Source organism: Triplophysa rosa, linkage group LG22 (assembly GCF_024868665.1).
Source record: "Triplophysa rosa linkage group LG22, Trosa_1v2, whole genome shotgun sequence".
NCBI lineage: Eukaryota > Metazoa > Chordata > Actinopteri > Cypriniformes > Nemacheilidae > Triplophysa > Triplophysa rosa.
This window is the reverse complement of record NC_079911.1, coordinates 11,188,099-11,208,408: the sequence shown is the minus strand read 5'-3', so window position 1 is coordinate 11,208,408 and position 20,310 is coordinate 11,188,099. Positions and strand designations below refer to the sequence as shown.

Here is a 20,310-nt window from a genome sequence, read left to right as displayed (position 1 = left end):
GTATCGTATTTTAGAATCACACACACAGTATATAGTAGGCCATTAGACCCATAACAGTTAGAAATGTACATCTATGATTAGACCAATTTTTACAGAAATAGAAAAATACCGCTAACATAATGATCAAGAAATAGTCACGTGACTACGCACATAAATAGCTTGCGAAACGACACTGAGAGCATGGTTTAGAGCAAAATAACTGAACTAATCTCGAGGCGTATTAATGAACAGACGCTTTCATGTCGGGGTCCTGACACATACAGTCGCACACGTCCTGAACCCTTTAACGTCTCAGCTAAACACCAACAAACAGCGAATATATATCAAGCTAAACTAAATCAACGAGAAAACGATGACCGTGTGTCACATCGTGGACATTAGTAATCGTACAGATATGATAAAAGACATGCATATGCGTGAGAAATGATGCATTTGAACAGTGTGTCGATTTAGCACTGGACTATTGTTGTTTCTCATGTCAGTGATGCTAGTCTCAATTTAAAGAGACCAGCAGCGCTGTTTAATACACACCACTTTATATGCACTTATCTTCGCTAAAAGGTTCGATTAGATTCCTGAAGCCGAATAATATGAAAATCAGTGCTGTGGATCACAATAACGGGTACTGCATGAAGTTTACCATTAGCAAGTGAATGAAGGATTGTCATTGAGATGCTGTAGGAGGGATTGGTAATCAATACAGGGATCAGAGCATCTACAGACAAGATGGACAAGAAATCTTTTGACATCGTCTTGGACGAAATCAGAAAGGTAAAATGCCTAGAAAGTGTTTTGTTTAAATTTGTGGTATAACATAGGCTGTGTTTTGAAATAGTAAGTGTGGGTGATGTTTCTTCCAGTACAATAATTTTTAATATTTTTTTTTCCCTAAGTGTGTTTTGACAGATCAGCGAATCAAAGCTATAGAGCAGGTTCATGGGTATTTTTCCAGTGAGCAGGTATGTAAAACTATACCAATTCAGCTGTATGTCGTGTTTTAAAAATTGCAGTATGTTGCATCCCATGCACATGTCTAAATCCACTTTGTTTTAGGTCATTGACATTCTAAAATACTTCTCCTGGGCAGAGCCACAAATAAAAGCAGTTAAAGCCCTGCAACATGTAAGAGTTCTGCTTCATCACTAGTTATTTTAATAATTCCACGCACACAGTCTTTTTTTACTGAGCTTTTTTGTTTTCTGCAGAAAATGATTGCAATTCCAACAACCAAGGTTGCAAACATCCTTAATTGTTTCACATTCTCAAAGGACAGAATCATTGTACTGGAACTCATAGCTCTGTAAGTGTGCACTATAGAAATTCAACAAATATCTATATAAACCAAAAATGTTTTTACAGCAATGGTTATTCTGTTTTCTGGACAGAAATATTTGTGATGCTCAAAACTACCGTCCCGTGGAGGACGCGTTCCGTATTCACTTGTCTGAGAAGAAACGTGCAAGAAGGATCCTGGAGCAGGTAAAACTTAATCTTCTTAATGTGAATATACAAACTGTGGTTAAGTGATTGAATGTTTGGTTTTGTATGGTGTTCAGGTATGTAAGGTGGGTTGTAAAGCTCCAGTAGCTATGGTTTCATCCTGCGGGATGATCCCAGGGAACCCTTATCCCAAAGGCAAACCCAGCAAGGTCACCGGATCCTTTCCTGTGAGTGTATTAACCTTCCCACAAGAAAGCATGTTGTGTCTGCTTTTAAATGCAATTGCATATTTATTTAGGGCTGTGTTTAAATGTAGCTCTTTAACATTTTACATTTTACTGGACTATTTAAAGGGAATTCCTGGCAAAAAGGATGGAGAGGATATAAACCTGGATGGAAAAGGAATTGCTGCACGTATCCTTGGACCAAGCAAACCGGTATGTTTTAATGGGACAGTTGTTACTGCCTATACATTTGTTTTGAAGATTTTTTGTTATTATTGCTTTACATTCAATTCTTTTTTTTTCACCAGTCACCATCAACGTACAATCCACACAGACCTGTGCCATATCCTATCCCACCTTGCCGGCCACATGCAACAATCGCTCCAAGTAAGACCTTCTTTTTTCGGATTAAATAAGATTAGAGGGGATAGTCTGTTTTATGCAAGTTAACATACAAGTTAGAATGAAGCTGTGGAGCTGATCCTCAACATTACTCTTAAAAAGCATGTTTAGGTTTAATACATGAGATAACATAACAGAAGGCACCAAAAATAAAAGGCTGTTATGAAAGAATAGCCACAAAACTTTCATCAAACGTGTTGATGTATTACCTAAAACAATCTTTGAACAAAGTTGATGAATCATATTTCAACAGTGTTTGCCTTTGTGCACTCACATTATATAAAAGTTAGCAAGGGGTTGGAGGCTCTTATTCATCCAACATTACAGAATATTCTCACCCTTTTCTCCGGATACCGCTCAGGTGCGTACAACAACGCAGGTCTGGTGTCAGTGGGCGGGGTCATCACCGCCAGTGTGCCACCCCCACCCTACCGAGCCACTCCCAGTTTGGCAGGTATAACGTGCAGTTGCTGTTGCTAGCACTGTGTGCTGCCTTTAACAGCTGCCATGACGAATGCTGTCTGTAAATGCTACCTCACCGCAGCATGCTCTAAATCTGCTTGCAGCATCGATAATATGCAGTTTGATCATGCTTTAAATGCTCTCCAAGGGTTCTTTTCTGACCAAGATAATATGGTATAATAAATCACTGTAAAGGACAACAGAATGCATATTATTATACACTTCACTTTTCACATTCAACATAATTTCTGATTTTTTAGAATGCTCAGTGGCTGTTAATATCTGTGTGCAACAACTCAGAAGGGGGCATTGTGTTATATATTTTAAGGACTAGGGATGTAACGATTCACTCAGCTCACGATGCGATGCAATTCACGATTCTGATCTCACGATGCGATTTATTCACGATTTACTCACGATTTATTTAAAAAAAATGAGTTGAAACAAATTAGAAATGAACAACTTCCCTTGCATTATTTCTTAAATGCTTCACGTTTCTTTGCATAATAAAATAATGTTTTATTTCAAATAACAAAAGTAAACTGCGATTTTATAACAAATTAATAATAGAAAAAGTCTCTTTAATATAAACAAACTAATACTGTCTGTGCTTATCTTGGATTTTTTTGCATTTAAGAAATATCAGCACCCACGTTTAGGTTTGCAGTGAAAATAGCGGCCCCTGCTGTTCAAAAAATGTATTGCGATTCAGTTCAAGCCTCAACCGAATTGAATCGTCACTCATTATAACCGATTTTCAACCGGCTCACGGTGAATCGTTACATCCCTATTAAGGACCCAATGAAATCAAATTGGAATTTTTTTTGATTTACTGCACCGAATGTAGTATGCTGAGCCCTTTAGTCTATCTGTTTTGAGGCCATCCATTTGTTTGTGTAATAGTGCTTCTTGTGGAACTCATGATCCTTTCCCGACTTCAGTTCCTGTTGGTTGCATAATGCTTATACTTTTGCATTCCCCTTATTATGTAAGACAGAAAAGAACTGCACCCAAAACAATTTCATGGGGTTTTTAAATCAATGTTCAGACAAATAATGCTTGCTCTGCAGTATTGCACCTCTTACGGTACAGCCACAGTGTGGGAGATTTCTTATTTTGCTTCCTTTCTAATGCAACACTAATAAACCTCATGCATGTGGTGTCTGTTCTCATTTTGTATTTTTTTTACTTTCTCTACAAATTTAAATTGCACCCATTCTTCTGTATTTCCAGGTTACAGTCGACCTGCCAGTCAGCAAAGTCAAACCTCCAACATCATTGGCACACCTGGTTCTCATAGCTCCACCCCAACGACTCCTTCCACCTCCCAGCCTCAGCCTACCACACCAATCACTCCAGTGTTCCCCGGCATGGTCCCATCCCAAAACCCTCTAACCCCTTCCCCTGCTCCTGCCCCCTCACCCTCAGTCATCAAAGGCCCCCCTGCCCCGGCCAGTTCTCCCCACCTTGCCTCTAACTCCGGTGGCCACACACCTATTTCCTCCCCATTCCCTGTCATGCCCCCTTCTGGTAGAAGCACCCCTTCTGTTATCAAAACGCCATCTGGAACACCCTGTGGTACACCCGGGCCAAGTACAAGTATCCCTCAGTCTCCCTTTCATGTTGCACCCCGTTCGGAAACACCTTCCGGTGGCCGCACACCTACACCCAGGGGGACCGGTGACCCCTTGACTCCTCATGGAGCTGCTATGGGTTTACCCTCTAAGAAGGGTTACCCAACCTCCTTAGATTCCCAGTCAGCCCACTCGTTTTCTGGTGCTCCTTCCCCCCAGTCGCATTCAGTAATCCGTAGCTACACCCCCTCACACACTCCCGGCCGCTTGACTCCCAACATGCAACATTCTCCCAGTCCTAAGCCCAACTCTGGGATGTCCAACCAGCCATCTATGAGTAGCCCTTCCGGGGCGTTCTTTAGCGAACAACATGCCAACGCCATGGCGCGGCACAGTGGAGGCAGCGGAAGCAACAGCCCCATCCCTTCTGCTTTCAAAGGACCCTCAAGGTCTGGCACACCTTCTCTTAGCTCCCTAGTCATGCCTAACTCCAGCATTCTTGCCCGACCCATGGGCATGCCCCACGGCACTGCCTCCCCCCAGCCCTCTTTATCCAGCACTGCCTGCGCATCCGGACTCCACAGTCTTTCCTCATCTCTCGGCTCCCAGTCTGGAAGCAGCCCCGCTTCACATTTTCCAATATCTCCATTCCCAGGAGGCCAGTCTTCTTGTTCCACCTCGTCAACTCCTACTCCTCCCGCCTCATCTGTGTATTCAGGCCTGGCTCACTCTAGTGCTCCTTCTCCCTCCCCTTTCGGCCTCAGCTTGACCACTACTGCATTTCCGGGTCTCCCCCCTGGTCCCAACCCTGGTTTCCCAGGTTTTGGTGGCACGGGATCTCCTGCGGCAGGTAGTCCAGTCCTGTCCTCTTTAATGGGGCTTCCAGGAGCCTCTTCCTCAGTAGCCACCGTCGCACCTCTCCAGGCGGCAGCAGTCGCAGCGGCCGCCGCGGCAGGAGTGCCGTCCTCTTCCCCTGTGCTTCCTGGATTTGCGTCTGCATTCAGCTCAAACTTTAATCCTGCTCTGGTTGGCCAGGCTGGGTATGTTTTTCTTCTCTTGATTGGTTAAAATCTTAGATTTAAGCCTATTCATGTATTTTTTTATGTAGTTTTCTTAGAAAGTACAGGACAATGATGTCTTTTTAGTCTCCATATCGTAGATGTGTTCCAGTTGCAATACTCCCTCTAAAGTCCAAAGTCTGTAGTCTCTCAGTACTATCAGTGTTACACACTACTTAAAGTTATGGAAACACTGGAAACAGAGTAATTTATGCTCACATGTGTGTTTGATTTACAATCAGCAACATGAAAGGACACATGAATTATAGCTCTTAAAGGGATAGTTCACCCAAAAATGAAAAATTCTGTCATCATTTACTCACCCTCAGATTGTTTCAAACCTGTAAAAATGTCATTTGTCTGTTCTATTATTAGAAAATGAAAAGTGAACGTGTTTTTATACCATGTTTGTACGTAAACTTGTTGTTGGACACTTTCTAAACCAAAGTAGGACCTTAAAAATCACAAAATATTGACTCTATAAGCAATGTTATTGTAGTGGGCATGTAACATTCTAGCTAGCGATATTGAATGCTTAGAGTTTAGGTTGATGTCATTTACACAACTGTTAGCCTCTTAATATTATTTACAGTGTTTTTGATCTTTGTATGCTACTTAGGCTAACTGGTAGCCTCCAGGCCCCTGGTGGAGGAGCTTTCCCAGGGTTGCTGTCTTTTCCCCCAGGCATGCCCAGCTTCTCCACCGCAGCATCTCCTGCTGCCCTCTCTGGTTTACACAACCCTGCCATGCAGTCTGCACTTCTGCAGGTAACACAACTAGCTTTTGGCCTAGTTTTCAAGTTAGAAAAGAGGTTGCATCTTGCAAATGTTTTTTTAAAAGCTGAAATGTGAGCCCCACTGTGTGGTTACACTGTTCATGTTTGTTTGTATGGACCATTTGGCTGAAGTCTCTGTGGTTTGTGGTTACAGGCTCACTCAGCATCAGCACTGGACAGTTACCCTCCCCAGCCCAACGGGTTTACAAATTACCCTTCAGCCGCTGGCTCGAGCTTCCCACTGCAGCCAGGCCTGCACCCATCTCTGGGATGGCAGTAACTACCTGTCGAAGAAAAGGAATATGTTTAAAAATATGCAGCCTGGGGTGTTAGCATCTTGTTTGATTGAGTAAATGATGTATGACAGGGATAAACGGAAACAAACATTGTGACTGCGGTTCTCTAAATTTAGAGGCTGTGGATGGAAAAAGGTGCGTAAATTGTTGGTTAAAACTAGAAATGACTGACAGTTCCTGTAGACGTGTCACATCAAAACAATGTGGTTTTGCTGTGCACAGAACTTCACTGAAGATTGTTTTATGAGGGCTGGACTGCGTTTAATAAGTGTGTATTTGGATGAATGAGATGGATACTTATCTCTAGTGTTATTTTGTTTGTAGAATTAGGGCATCATTGTCATTTTGATGAAATGAGTACTGTCGTTTATTAATGATGAATTAATTTTAAATATACACCAGTAGATGAACTGTGAATAGTCTGGGTGTCTAAACTTCTTTTTTACCCTGTATCATGAATGGTCTTTCCTCACATACTGTACATGTAAATGTAAAAAAAAAAACTTTCAAAATGGGTAAAGGTGGTGTTTTCTCTTTGTGTTTTAGCAGGTTTTTCCTTTTGTTTTAACCCAAACAAGCTTCTATACAATTGTTTCATTGAGTTGGTAACATTGGTGTTACTGAATTTACACGGTTGTACAATTTTACTGATGCTGAGGTCACTACCATACAATCTGCATGTATATAAAGTTTAGACCTCTATAAATGCAGAGTCTGCGGTACTTCATTTTTTCCACCATTATATATGATCAAATATATGATAGGATTAGTCTAGTATGTTCTAACAGTATAATGAAATAAAAGCCCTTTCTTCAGAGATATCTGTTTTCAGTCTTGATTTGTTTTATTTCTAAATAATAGGTTCAAGATTTTCCAGAATTGCCACAGAACTCACAGGAACTTTCTTGAGTATTGCAACATCATTGGTATCAACAGAAGAAACTAAAATTGTGCCATCATGATTTCTATCAGAAAATATGCATTTGCGTGTTTGTTTATTGGAATATGTTAATTAGTGGCTTGTGTCTCTGATCATAACAAAACAAAAGTAATATTGAAATTTATTGCCAACTATGTATGGAATGTTATAAAAACAGAAATGTAGCATATGTTTGTGGTGGATTTGTACTGCCCATAGTGTTGGTTATATAGCGGCAACATTTTGTAACTGTTGGTTAAAGAAAACTGTTTAAAGATAAAAAAGTTAATGCGTTATGACATAAACTCATAAACTGATAAGTAGTGGAAACATGAACACACCCCTACATAATTCTTTACCACGTCATTGTCACGAGACCGTTGCTCCTGGTTTCCATTTGACCCTTGGTTCAGTTTTACTTGTCTAGCTAGATTGTGAGACAATGTTGTGAGCCATGAGCGAGGTTCCTCCTGTTGATAGAAACATTATCCATTATAAATACATATTTCAAAAAATGAAGAACTATATTAGGTCTATAAATTTAAAGAACCTGAAAACACTGACAAAAAAGGCCTAATTTATTAATATTAGTTAATACATTAGCTAACATGAACTAACAATGAACAATACTTTGTTATAGCATTTATCAATGTTAATGTTAGATAAATAATGTTAAATAAACCCATGACTCATAACTTTTCATTTTAAAAATCTATTAGTACTGTAAATGTTAAAATTCATTAACTGGGGTTAATAAATGATGTTGAAGTGTTGTTCATTGTTCATGTTAAGTAGTTATTTAATGTTAACTTAATGACTCCATATTGTAAGTGTTGCCAATAAATTAGTAGTATCAACAAAAAAATACAATATCACACAGGGCTGTTAAACGATTAATAATGATTAATCGCATCCAGAATTAAAGTTTGTGTTTACATAATATACTGTATGTGTACTGAGCATATTTATTTTGTATTTATAAACACGTACACGTTCACATACAGTACGTGTATATATTTAAGGAATATTTGCATGTACAGGTACATAGTTAGGTATAATTTAAATTATATATAAACATACAGTATATTGTTTTTTTACATTTACATTTATTTACATTTATGCATTTTATCCAAAGTGACTTACATTGCATTATATACATTGTATCTGAGTAACATTATGTGCAATCCCCTGGATCGAACCCATGACCTTGGCATGCTAACCACTGAGCCACAGGTTTTTCTATTTTCTATTTTAATATATACATTCATTCATGTGTATGTGTCTATAAATACAAAATGAATATTCACAGTACACAGACATGTATTATGTAAACACAAACCTTTATTCTGGATGTGATTAATCATTTAACAGTCCTAATATTAATATTACAAGTGAAATTCTCACATAGAGTTATAACCGTAAAGCTCAGTGCTAGCAACACTGAGGTCATGGGTTCGATCCCCAGGCAAATTGCAAACACTCATAAAACAAATGGAATGTAAGTTGATTTAGATAAAATGATCTGCCACATGCTTAAGTGTTACGTTCTGGCAGCAGGTTTGCTGATACATTCGTTTAAAAACCCATTAAAAGGAAGTTACAAAACAATGGTTGCAAATTCCAGTCGCATAGATTGAGCTGCAGACTTGATACCTGAACAATGAAGTGTCTTTTTCTGTATGTAGGCCTAAATTGATTAAGACTAATGGACTTAGATAATGTCTATTAGTGAAATCACAACAATCAAACAGCTGTTGTTATCATGGTTCTATCACGAGTCCGCATGAGTGTCTGTAAATGATCTTCTAATGGTACTTTAGATAAGGCCACACCCCTCACAGGAAGTGATTTACGAGTACAAATACATCTCTCTTTCTCTCTCACACACAGCTACTCAGAAAGCCAGTAGCACCACGTCACATGGATATGGAGTCTGAAAGAGGTGCTCAAAGCAAGCAGGATCTAATAAGTAAGCTCTCCATTTTTTTCTTTATTTAACACTTCCTGACTACTGATATTTAATTTCATTACTGACCTGAGATCACGAGTCTTCTGCACAAATTAGATGCATCTGTTGTGCAGTATTTCAATTGAAGTCAATTGTCCGCACCTGTTATTTGCCAGACCTGTGACAGGAACAAGACCATACGCACGCAAATAATATCAAGTTACTGTTGATGGCTGTTGACATTGTGCATAGTGACGGCAGAACTCGTTCAAGCAGTATGATGTCAACACGGCAGAATGGAAAAGTTAATTAAAGGAATTGTTCACTTTCAACATACATTTTAATGATAATTTACTCACCCCTGTTGTCATCCAAGATGTTTATGTATTTTTTCTTTAGTCGAAAAGAAATTAAGGTTTTTGATGAAAACAGTCCAGGATTATTCTCCATATAGTGGACTTCAATGGACTCCAAACGGTTGAATGTCAAAATTACAGTTTCAGTGCAGCTTCAAAGGGCTTTAAACGATACCAGACGACGAATAAGGGTCTTATCTAGCGAAACGATCGGTCATTTTCTAAATTTTTTAAAAAATGTATATGCTTTATAAACACATATGCTCGCCTTGCTCTGTTCTGCGAAGCTCGTTCACAACTTCACGTAATACGTAATACGCTCTTGGGAAAATCCACAGTAGATTTAATGGTTTCTAATAGTCTAAACAAGAGATTAAAAACTGTAAGGTATACTTCTCTTATTGTGTGATTGTACGCATTCAGTTGTTGTTAAGGACTGTTAAAAAAACAATGATGTAAATTGTAAAAATTGTCATCTAAAATGTTAATGTTATTTGCATTTACCCATTTCAACATTTTTAATATGGTTGTATTTGTTAACATTGGTTAATGCGTTAGCTAACATGAACTAACATGAACTAACATTGAACAATACAGCATTTATTCATCTTAGTTCATTTGAATTTCAGCATTTACTAAAACATTTTAAAAATCAAATCTTAACATTAGTTAATGCACAATGAACTAACATGAATAATTGGATTGACATTAAATAACATGCTCATCGTTAGTTCATATTAGCTTGTCCATTAACTAATTAACTAAAAATTTATTATTATTATTATTATTGTCTTTTTGTCAAGTTCATCACTCAGCTATGAAGATTGTTTACGGCAGTGGTTCTCAAACCCCAAGATGGATACAGGGGGCCCACAGAATTTGTGGCATTTTATGAAATAGAAATTTGTCATAGATTTTACTGATTGTCACGGATTTTTACTGATTAGATTTGACGACACATGCGCCTTATACATGAAATGCACAAAATGTAACCACCATGGCCATTTCTACTCAGCCCCCCTAAAAATTCTGTGATTCTGCATAAACTATAGTGTACACAAATTCGTGATTGCCTCAGAGTCGGTCATCTTTACATTTCATTTGAAAACGGCGGCAGACTTCGGCTCATCCCCGTCTTTCAGCGCGTTCTTCAATCCGCAGACCACGGCGTCGCAGTCTCAGAGCGAGGATCAGAGGACAAGACAAAGACGTGGAGTGAGACGAGTGTGTGCTGCAAAGTCATATATTTGAGCCGCTTTGAATGCCATAAAGACTAGTACCACATGTGCTCACTGTTAATAAACATGAAAAATGTTTTATCATAAACAGCCATAAACTATGGCCTTCAATGGTTGCAAAGCCTTTGGGTGTGTGTGTGCAATCACAGCCTTACCCATGAAACATATGATACTGATATGCTTAAAGTAAACATTGTGCACCTGTTCACATGTAGTTCACATGTAGAATTGTAACGCTTTAGTTTTTTTAGTATTTTAATTCAAGTGTTCGTTTTTAAATCCTTTACAGTATGTGACTGTGTTTATGAACTTCCTGTTTACGTTCCCATTTAAATTCTTCATCTGAGTTGTGTGCCGTTGTTGAGAACGAAACTGTTTTGTGTTTTCAGATGATAGTAATAGAGGTCTGGGCTGCTGTGGGTGGATCATTGTGATTATATCTGCTATTTTCTCCATCTTGGTATTTCCAGTCAGCATTTTCATAAGCATCAAGGTATGAAGCACGATGGACATTGTACAATAATGCAGGAGATAAACAAATTACTGTGAAGAAACAAGCTATAAGATAAAGTAGTCTGGGTGATATTTAAAGGGGTCATATGACATGGCAAAAATGAATATTATAGTTGTTTTAGATGTAATGCAATGTGTACACACGATTTAAGGTTCAAAAACGCTGTATTTTCCACATACCGTGCATGTTTGTATCTCCTCTTTGCTCCGCCTCTCTGAAACGTGCTGATTTTTAACAAAGCTCATCGCTCTGAAAAGTGAGGTGTGCTATGATTGGCCAGTTAACCAGTGTGTAGTGATTGGTTTAATACTGCAAGTGTGTGAGGGAAATGTTACGCCTCTTACCATATTTGGAACATCAGGTTCCAAAGCAATTGTACTGACAGGTACGCCCATCTTACTTGTGTATACATTTGGGCGGTCTTAGTTAAATCATACCACGAACTGATGTAGATTTGTGGGGGTGTGGTTACACTAGGCGTTTCAGGCAGGTCTGGGTGAGCTTTCGCTTTTAGATAGAATGCATTTTTTTTTTCGACACTTTAATTATTGAAATTTTACGTGTCTAATACATGCATGGGCAACTTATAACACACCATAGACACAGAAAAACATGTATTCGTGCCATATGACCCCTTGAATATTGAATTAGTACTTTACAACCATAGGGACATTTTAATTGCATAAATTAATTATGGAATAAATATAGATAAGTGTTGTGGTTCTCCCACTAGACTAGACCAAGAAAGACATGACAAGAGAGGCAGAACTATGACAGAACCTCATGTTTCATGTGGAGGGAGGTAGTTTTGGCCCTTATGGCTTGCCATACTCCCTCCGGTCTCGTCTCTGTTCCCGCCCTCTCGTCTCCTCATTATTTCTTGTTATTGTTTCAGCTGTTCCCTCTTGATTTGTTCTCTTATTTACTGCCCTTGTGTTTTCTGTCCTGTGCTGGTCCATTTTGTTCCATGTGGGTGAGTCTCTGTGTCTAGTTCAGTGTAGTCTAGTCTAGTTATTTGTAGTTAATGTTGATGTCAATGTTATCTTTAGTCTAGTTTAGTTAGTCCGTGTTCCTGTCTATCTGTCATGTTCTACCCCTGTTTTATTATGTTACCCCCTCGTGGGTTTTTGTTTTGTATTTTATTATTTAATAAATATATTCATGTTAACCACTTACCCGCTGTCTGCGCCTGGGTCCTCTGTCCTTGCATCCCTTGTGTTTCACCTCGTTTCCTGACAGATAAGTCTTGTACCTTAAAGGGATGATTTTTTTTCATCATTTACTCACACGCATGCCACGCCAAACCTGTCTTCTGCAGAACACAAAAGTTATTTTAATAATAACCAAACAAAATGGGACCCCATTAACTTTCATTGTAAACTGTAGGCAAAAGATATTTTTCAAAAGATATTTTTTGTTCCACAGCTTTAAAGAGTCATATACAGGTTTTGAATCAGATGAGGGGGAATAAATGATAACAAATGTTTTTTAAGGTGGTGAACTTTACCTTTAATGTAGGGACCTCTAATCTGGATGTTTTCAAATGAAGGTAAAGACATTTGTTTAAACTGACTACATGTTCTTTGTTATTGCGGTATAGATTGTAAAGGAATATGAACGTGCTGTCATATTTAGACTGGGACGGATAACTGCCCGAAAAGCAAAAGGACCAGGTAAGCAGGAACATTTGGTACCCATCTAGTTTCTTAGGTCAAAGATGCATTAGCACTAAAAAATCAGCTTTAATTCTAAAACCTGTATTCATATAATATTTTATGCTAATTATTCCCATTTTTTAATTCTCTTAATTTAAAGGCTTAAAGTTCGGATAAGTTTTCCCCAAAAAAATGTTTAATTGTCCATATTATTTTATTGCATACTGTGGGAAAACAAAATGTCGGACTGCGTATGGTTGTGCATGACAAATAAAAACGTTTTGACTTGGGACTTGTTCCTTAAGCACTAGTACTGTAGATTTACAGTTATCTACTACCCCTCAGCTCTTTTTCTGTTTGTGAAAAATACTAAATCCAGCAGTATAAACAGATCCTGTATAATAAGTCCTAAACGGTGCCTTCATCTAGGAATCTTCTTCGTCATTCCCTGCACGGACTCCTTCATTAAGGTTGATCTGAGAACCGTTTCATTTGACATTCCTCCCCAAGAGGTAAAGATATACCTCACTCATACAGTATACTTCAGAATCTCTAAAAATTTCCTTAGTCTTTCATCTTTATCTGTATATGTAATTTATATCTATGCAGATCTTGACCAAAGACTCCGTGACGGTCTCTGTGGATGGTGTCGTGTACTTCCGTGTAAGCAACCCGATTTTGTCTGTGGCAAATGTTAGCAATGCCGATTACTCCACGCGTCTTTTGGCCCAGACCACGTTGAGGAACGTACTGGGCACCAAGAACCTATCCGAGGTGCTGTCTGACCGAGAAAGCATCTCTCACAGCATGCAGGTGAGAACAAAGAGCTGCTGGTTCTTGCATTTGTGATTTAACAATGCTATAATGTACATGCATGCAGCTTTTCTCATAATATCACTTTCTTCCTGCTGCAGGCGACTCTAGATCAGGCCACAGACTCGTGGGGTATTAAGGTGGAGCGAGTGGAGATTAAAGATGTCAAACTGCCACAGCAGCTGCAGAGAGCCATGGCCGCAGAGGCAGAAGCAGCCCGTGAAGCCAGAGCAAAAGTGAGCATCAGACAATAATATACACACGACTGACTGACATGCATAAAGAGCTCTGCATAAGTATTACTTGGAATGTAAATAATTTATTTGATGGATGATAATGCAGGTGATCGCAGCAGAGGGAGAGATGAACGCATCCAGGGCTCTGAAGGAGGCGTCTCTGGTGATCGCAGAATCTCCATCTGCCCTTCAGCTGAGATACCTTCAAACTCTGAACACCATCGCAGCCGAGAAGAACTCCACCATCATTTTCCCTCTGCCCATGGACCTCATAAGCCACTTTATGAATAAGAAGTGATCGCAGGAACGTTTTTTATGGATTTACACCGTTTACAATTTTACCAAAATTTGCAGTTTAAGATTATGTATTTACAATTTTTTTTTAAATTCTGATGTACCATGTTATATATATAAAGTATATATTACAGCTTTGTAAGTGTTTAACGTATGTCCAACAGGCTTAAGGAAACTTGACTATATAAAAACAAACATGCTACTGCATATAAGTATAATATATTTCTGAACATAATATGCCAAATACAACATTCAAATGTTAACGTTACATTCTTGTTAAAAGCTTGTGTGCAAAATCAAATCTAAATCTTTTTAATTTAAGTTTTTTAATTTACATTTTTAAATGTCCAAACAAGTCAGTTTTTAAATGTCACATTCACACAGGTGAATGAGATTTACTATTAGATAAGTTATTGAAATGTTCCCTGTTGATTTTATCCATGAAGAATCATTCAATGAGGTATCAACAAGACAACTTTTACGTCCATCAAATTAAAGTCTATTGGAGTTCTAATGTCTCCATTTAAAGAGCTGATTTCAGAGGTGAAAAGTGCAAAATAGGATATCTCCAGTTTCCATCTCACGGGGGAAGCTCAAAGATTTCAGTGCGATTATCTGCACTTTCTTCTATCAGTATGCTGGATTCTTCATATGCATCCAGACGCAGACACAGAATCACACTGTGGGGAATGTTACGGTATCTTATGTTAAAATATATTACAGAGTTGGATATTTCAATAGAATTTTACAGACAAAGCAAAAATAACATAATACACTGTAAAAAATGATTCTGAGTAGATTTCATGAAATTAATTGAGTAAACTTTACTTAATAAAATTGTGTTCTTGTTTTTAAAACAAAATTTGAGTTAAAATTATGGAAAGAATTTTGCAATTTTATCATGTTAAACCCACTTAAACTTGTTTAAAGTATTAATTATTCTATGGTGGGACTACATGAATTATTTTTGTTAATGTCACTAACTGTGCAGTGGATTTAGAGTTCCTAGCAGGCTTTGTATGCGATAGCATTAGGATAGCAATTTTTGTGAAAAAGTTAGCTATAAAGCTATAATAAATGTTAGAAAAATGTTGTTGAAAAAATGAACTCCAATGCTCAAATGAGTATTTCTTGATTTATTTAAGTTTAGCATGTGACACGCTTAAATAATTAAGGTAATTTTACTTAATTTATTCATGGAATATTGCATTAAAAATAAGCTTTGAAAGTACTTAAAAATATTTGATGTAAAATCTTTACAATATTTTTATTAATTAAATATCACGTGTCATTTTTTACAGTGTAATATAGAATAATAACTATTATTTGCTTTAGATTCTCTAAAAAACAATTCACAAAAATTGAAATTTACTTATTTACTTTATTCATTTGTCATTGTTTATTCGCTGTTAATAATGACAGAATATTATTTTCTGGGTAAACTATTATATAAATAGATGTTTTTCTAAATAAGATTGTTTACATAAAAACAGAATCAGATCTGGTTGAGGTAGGATGTAGAGATGTTGTACTCACCACATCAGGGCAGCTGGTATGACAGTGAGACCTGCAGCCAGCAGGAAGGTAAACCCAGAGAACCAGGACAGTGTTGCTGCGTAGATGCTGCTGAACATTGTGAATGAAACGCCAACACTCAGAATCTCCACAAAGGCTACACACGCAAACATGGCACCTGTGCACAAAAATACCTTGAAATGAACCGAAACCTTACAAATCCATCAATAATTCAGAGAACCTATATAGAGGGAATAAATTTTACAATGTCTGGATATATTTATTGATGAATGACTCCTGTGATGAATTCAAATGGTCTCTATTAAAGCTATTTTAATTTTTACCTTGTTCAGATCCAGCCACTAATTTGGACATCATGGATCGTAGGACAGGAGTCGGCATGATGGACAGCAGCAAAGGCAGTCGCACTACATAAATAAAACATAAAATGTTCCATCCATGCATTTATTTATCCGTCCTTTTTTAATAATTATGCTTACTCAGTCTTACCTAAGAACATGAGCAGGGTAGATTTTGCAAACGCTGTCATGATAAGACCGGCTGCCACAGACATCAGGCCCAGCAGAATGATGTAGGCATCATGCAGACAGCGTGACAGCAGTGCCACACCAGCAAAACTGACCAGGAAGATGGCAGTGGAAAGAGCCGAGCCATAGCCCACCAGCAGCTCACTCCAGCACAGAGGAGTGTTTAATTCATACAAGATAAAGATAAACATGCCACCTTGTAAGGAGAACTGTGTGAAAAATAAATGTTATCATCTCCGTGCTTAAAATATGGTTCATTCCTAATCCCCAATCTCTGAGCTACACAGTAATTCAAATTGAGCAGAAATGTACAGAATTTCAAACCGAGCAATTGGAGAAAATGACCCAAATTTTAAGTTATTATAAAAACTACAACAACATGAGGATGAGTTAAAGTGATAGTTCATCATTTAATCATCATCATGTCATTCCAAACCTGTATGACTTTCTTTCCTCTCCAGAACACAAAAGAAGATATTTTGAAGAATGTCGGTAACCAAACAACACTGGTGCCCATTAACTTCCATTGTATGGACACAAAACCAGAAACATTTCTCAAAATATTTTCTTTTGTGTTCCACAGATGTTGAATTTTGAAAGTAAATAAATGATGACTTTTTTGATGACAGCAAAATCTTCATTTTCAAATAAACAGTCACTTTTAAGGTGAATGGGATTTAGAGATGCACCGATACTAAATTTATCCACCGATACCGATAGCCAATTATTCCGAGTGATATCTGCCGGTACCTGTTCAGATTCTGAAGATTCAATTCATATTTATGAATATATATCTCACCTTATAAGAGGCAAAAGCAGCTAGCAACAGCAGGAGCACTATGTTCCGCCGCCGCGTGGAAGCCGCAAACAGCAGGTAAACCCCCTGCAGACGGGCGGTCAGCTCTTCAGACCGACGCATCCGAGGAACTTCAGATGTGATGGATGTAGACAGGGGAGAACTTGGAAGAACCAGGGACTCCTTTAAAATCCCCAGTACGTAGCAAAGGTTCAGAAGATGCAGAAGCATCGCTGTAAGGAAGGGCCAGGTGAAGCCTGCCACTTTAATGTAGAATCCAGTACAAAGAGAAGCTAAACCAGACAGCACCCCGAGAATCATATCCAGGCGGGCCATTCGGACAGTCTTCTGTCCTTCCGGATCTTTTCCGCAGAGGTCGGCCACGTAAGCAAAACATCCTCCGATCAGAGAGGTGGGTCCTCCCATCAGGCCGGTTAGGAAGGAGGCAGCTAGCAGGTATTTGAGGCTGAGGGAGAATCTACTGACAACAACATAGCTGAGGGTGAATAGAGTGTCACCCACCAGAGGGGGAACGATGGCCACTTTACGCCCGCAGTGGTCACTGTATGAGACCAGGAGCAGAGCGGATATGAGACTGGGGATGAGAAAGAAAAGTTCATTCTGGAGGAGGAAAATAGATGTCTCCCTCTGTACTGCCTGTATGGGAGGAAAGGACAACAGAAAGTTTTGAGCTTTAAACTAAAAATAAAAAAGTATACTTTTTATATACTTATTAAAAACATAACCATATGTAGACTACTACAATATAATCCTTTTAACATACTTCACTTATGGAAATATACTTGAAAATTACACTTAAGTATACTCAAGTATTTTTTATGTGGGCTACCACAAAATTTGCTTTGCATATTCTGGTGAAGGTAATATGAAAATAAATATATTGTGTTTGTAATCCATGATGCATTAGTTTTTCAAATGACATCAATCTGTCAATTCAAATATCGTTTTTCAGTAAAATTCATAATATTTTTAAATGGAATATTTTTGATTTACCTCATATATTCTTAATTATAATTTTAAATTTAGCATTCCAAGGTCTGCCTGCAACGCCAATACAGCCCACCGGGGGGCTTCGGGCACTGCAGTAGAGATAGTTTTTAGATAAAAATTAAAATCATCATTTAAGCCGAGCTGACACTACGGGACTGTGAGACAACTTGGATTGCTTTGGCGCTTACACTACACGACAAAGTTCCTTCTCATCTGTCGTCGTCTTGTCATAGCTGCGCGCATACTGCACAACACACCGCTGACGAGGTGCACACACACCACAAAACGTTTAAAAATACGTTTCATTTCATCTTCTTTCCTCCATTTATCATCTGCACTGTGAATGTGATTGGCTGGATTAGTTCCACGTGGTCGTTCAATCGCGCACACAACGAGATCACTAGTTTTGTCGCAGACCTCGGAAATCTGTCCACGACAGCAAAATCCAGCCAAAAGTCACGTAGTGTGAGCTTGCCATTATCTGGTTCAATTTGGCCAGTTGTTATGGCCCACATACCACCTCCCTCTAATGGCCCTTAAGCTGCTTGCCTAAAGAATACCAGAACCATGCCTGAAGCAGACCAAAACTCACACACAACTTCATTCATGTCCCTGGAATCAGCCCTAACTGTCCCATAACACTACCTGTATCCCCATGTGTAACCCAATGAAGAGCCAAAGTGCCACCACAATTACCTAGAACTCACCCACAACTGGCCCAATATATAATCATATATTGAATAGTTGGAAAAACCACAGAAACCAAGCAAATGCAAGTATAGCGTTTTTAATGATATCAATTTTAATATAATATAATATATCATATAAATATTTGCGTTCTTAAAATGAGTTGTATTCCTCATTTGGTATAAATTTGGTTTTGATGTGTCTGCTGAGGTTTTTCGTGATAGTAATAATAGTATCATATTATAGGATATTATTACTGGCAGTTTTTGTTGCTTTTAACTCTTTGGCTAACCAAAACCGACCCAAATCTTAACCGAACTACGTTCTTTTTATGGCAAGCCTAACTCAAGTCAGGATGTAGCCAAATTAATGCTTGGCTTTTTGTTTTTTTCTGGCTGACCAGACTCACCCCAAAAACGAGCCTAAATCTGACCAATGACCAATGCCAGAATTAAGCCAGAAGGGCCTAATTTAAGACAGATTTGTCCCACAATTTGTTGCTATCTGGGCTGGCTTGTAGTTCAATACTTCAGAGTTATTTTCATAAAATAAAATGTATAGAACAAAGTGAACTAGTAAGCAGTTCTTTCGTTGTAGTTGCAAAAACTTGGTTGTAAACTCATTGTGTAAACGTATACTTTTATAAACTAAATGGCAAGTTTAATCCCAAGTATTGAAATATTACACTTTCAAGTAGTACACTGATGTTAACTTACTACATATAATTGAACTTCGCTTAAGTACATTTAAAAATGAGCATTAAGTATACTTCTTTTTTTGTGTGGGTGATCACCAGCACTAACAGGTTAAACATGAAACGCACTTGTGTTCGTTGTAGTTCTTAGTCATGCATATTAAGCTTTGTTGATTTCGAGGGACATGGAGATACTTGGGGAGCGAAATAGGACAATGGTAATTCAATGGATCAAATAACCAAAAGCAGTTTCACAACGAGCTCTTAAGAACTGCTTGGAATTTTCTTACACACGCAAAGAACGTTAACAGAACAAAGTCATGAAATAAGTAAACTCGTTATGCTCAACGGTCAACAAATATTACCGGTTCTCCACAACTATACTGTAGATATCAGCAATGTAAACTATAAAATGACTGTACAAAGTAAATAGTGACTTCCAGGGTGCCAAACTAACTTCTATATCAGGCAGCACAACATGAATACATTACAAAGTTATCAAGTGTGCCCTTAACACAAAACCTGAATAAGAGCGCATGATTTCAATTCCACTTTTTAAGCACTCTGTTTCTGATTAGTTTTATTTGACTGTGTATATGACTAGTATGATGGTTGGGACATCTCACCTGGTGTATGGACACATTGCTGTGGTTGTTTGAGCAATGGGACAGGCTCTCAGCGGGGTAGGGTGTGCCGCTCAGCTGAAACCACAGTGTGCGGTACACATACTGTTGCAGCAGTGGTTAGATCATAAACATGGTAAACGCATAAAGGCCAATCACAGGCTCTATCAGAAACACACGACCCATCCCACTTCCTGTTCTGGACCGGGAGAAAGGAACTGGAAGAGGGAAA

At 38.3% G+C, this 20,310-nt stretch overlaps 3 protein-coding genes across 4 annotated transcripts; 2 read left to right on the top strand and 1 right to left on the bottom strand.

Moving 5' to 3' along the window:
* The first annotated feature begins 235 nt into the window (after window positions 1–235).
* proser1 (proline and serine rich 1) lies at window positions 236–7,048 on the top strand. 2 transcript variants are annotated; one of them, XM_057321827.1, is made up of 12 exons: window positions 237–771; window positions 894–959; window positions 1,054–1,122; window positions 1,206–1,300; window positions 1,386–1,479; window positions 1,557–1,667; window positions 1,794–1,877; window positions 1,973–2,051; window positions 2,428–2,520; window positions 3,762–5,142; window positions 5,780–5,927; window positions 6,090–7,048. In XM_057321827.1, the coding sequence occupies exons 1-12, from the start codon at window positions 727–729 to the stop codon at window positions 6,213–6,215; spliced, it is 2,391 nt and encodes a 796-aa protein (XP_057177810.1). In that variant the 5' UTR covers window positions 237–726; the 3' UTR covers window positions 6,216–7,048. The 2 variants fall into 2 exon arrangements, with proteins under 2 accessions (XP_057177811.1, XP_057177810.1); XM_057321828.1 differs by lacking the exon at window positions 2,428–2,520 and having other exon boundaries at window positions 236–771.
* Window positions 7,049–9,028: 1,980 nt separating this feature from the next.
* stoml3b (stomatin (EPB72)-like 3b) lies at window positions 9,029–15,296 on the top strand. Its single transcript, XM_057320761.1, has 7 exons — window positions 9,029–9,119; window positions 11,082–11,185; window positions 12,807–12,879; window positions 13,291–13,373; window positions 13,471–13,674; window positions 13,776–13,910; window positions 14,017–15,296. The coding sequence occupies exons 1-7, from the start codon at window positions 9,071–9,073 to the stop codon at window positions 14,206–14,208; spliced, it is 840 nt and encodes a 279-aa protein (XP_057176744.1). The 5' UTR covers window positions 9,029–9,070; the 3' UTR covers window positions 14,209–15,296.
* Window positions 14,770–20,264, bottom strand: LOC130545873 (solute carrier family 46 member 3). The gene is given in 6 exon segments (XM_057320759.1): window positions 14,770–14,884; window positions 15,741–15,897; window positions 16,064–16,147; window positions 16,230–16,476; window positions 17,067–17,720; window positions 20,082–20,264. Coding segments are annotated over 6 exon segments (1,425 nt in total). The 3' UTR covers window positions 14,770–14,784.
* Between the last annotated feature and the right edge of the window lie 46 nt (window positions 20,265–20,310).

Coding starts and splice junctions, on each gene's coding strand:
- stoml3b (XM_057320761.1), top strand. CDS start 9,071: ATGGATATGGAGTCTGAAAGAGGTGCTCAAAGCAAGCAGGATCTAATA. Junction 9,120..11,081: donor AAGCAAGCAGGATCTAATAA/GTAAGCTCTCCA, acceptor TTGTGTTTTCAG/ATGATAGTAATAGAGGTCTG. Junction 13,911..14,016: donor CCCGTGAAGCCAGAGCAAAA/GTGAGCATCAGA, acceptor ATGATAATGCAG/GTGATCGCAGCAGAGGGAGA.
- proser1 (XM_057321827.1), top strand. CDS start 727: ATGGACAAGAAATCTTTTGACATCGTCTTGGACGAAATCAGAAAG. Junction 1,878..1,972: donor TCCTTGGACCAAGCAAACCG/GTATGTTTTAAT, acceptor TTTTTTCACCAG/TCACCATCAACGTACAATCC. Junction 2,052..2,427: donor ACATGCAACAATCGCTCCAA/GTAAGACCTTCT, acceptor GATACCGCTCAG/GTGCGTACAACAACGCAGGT.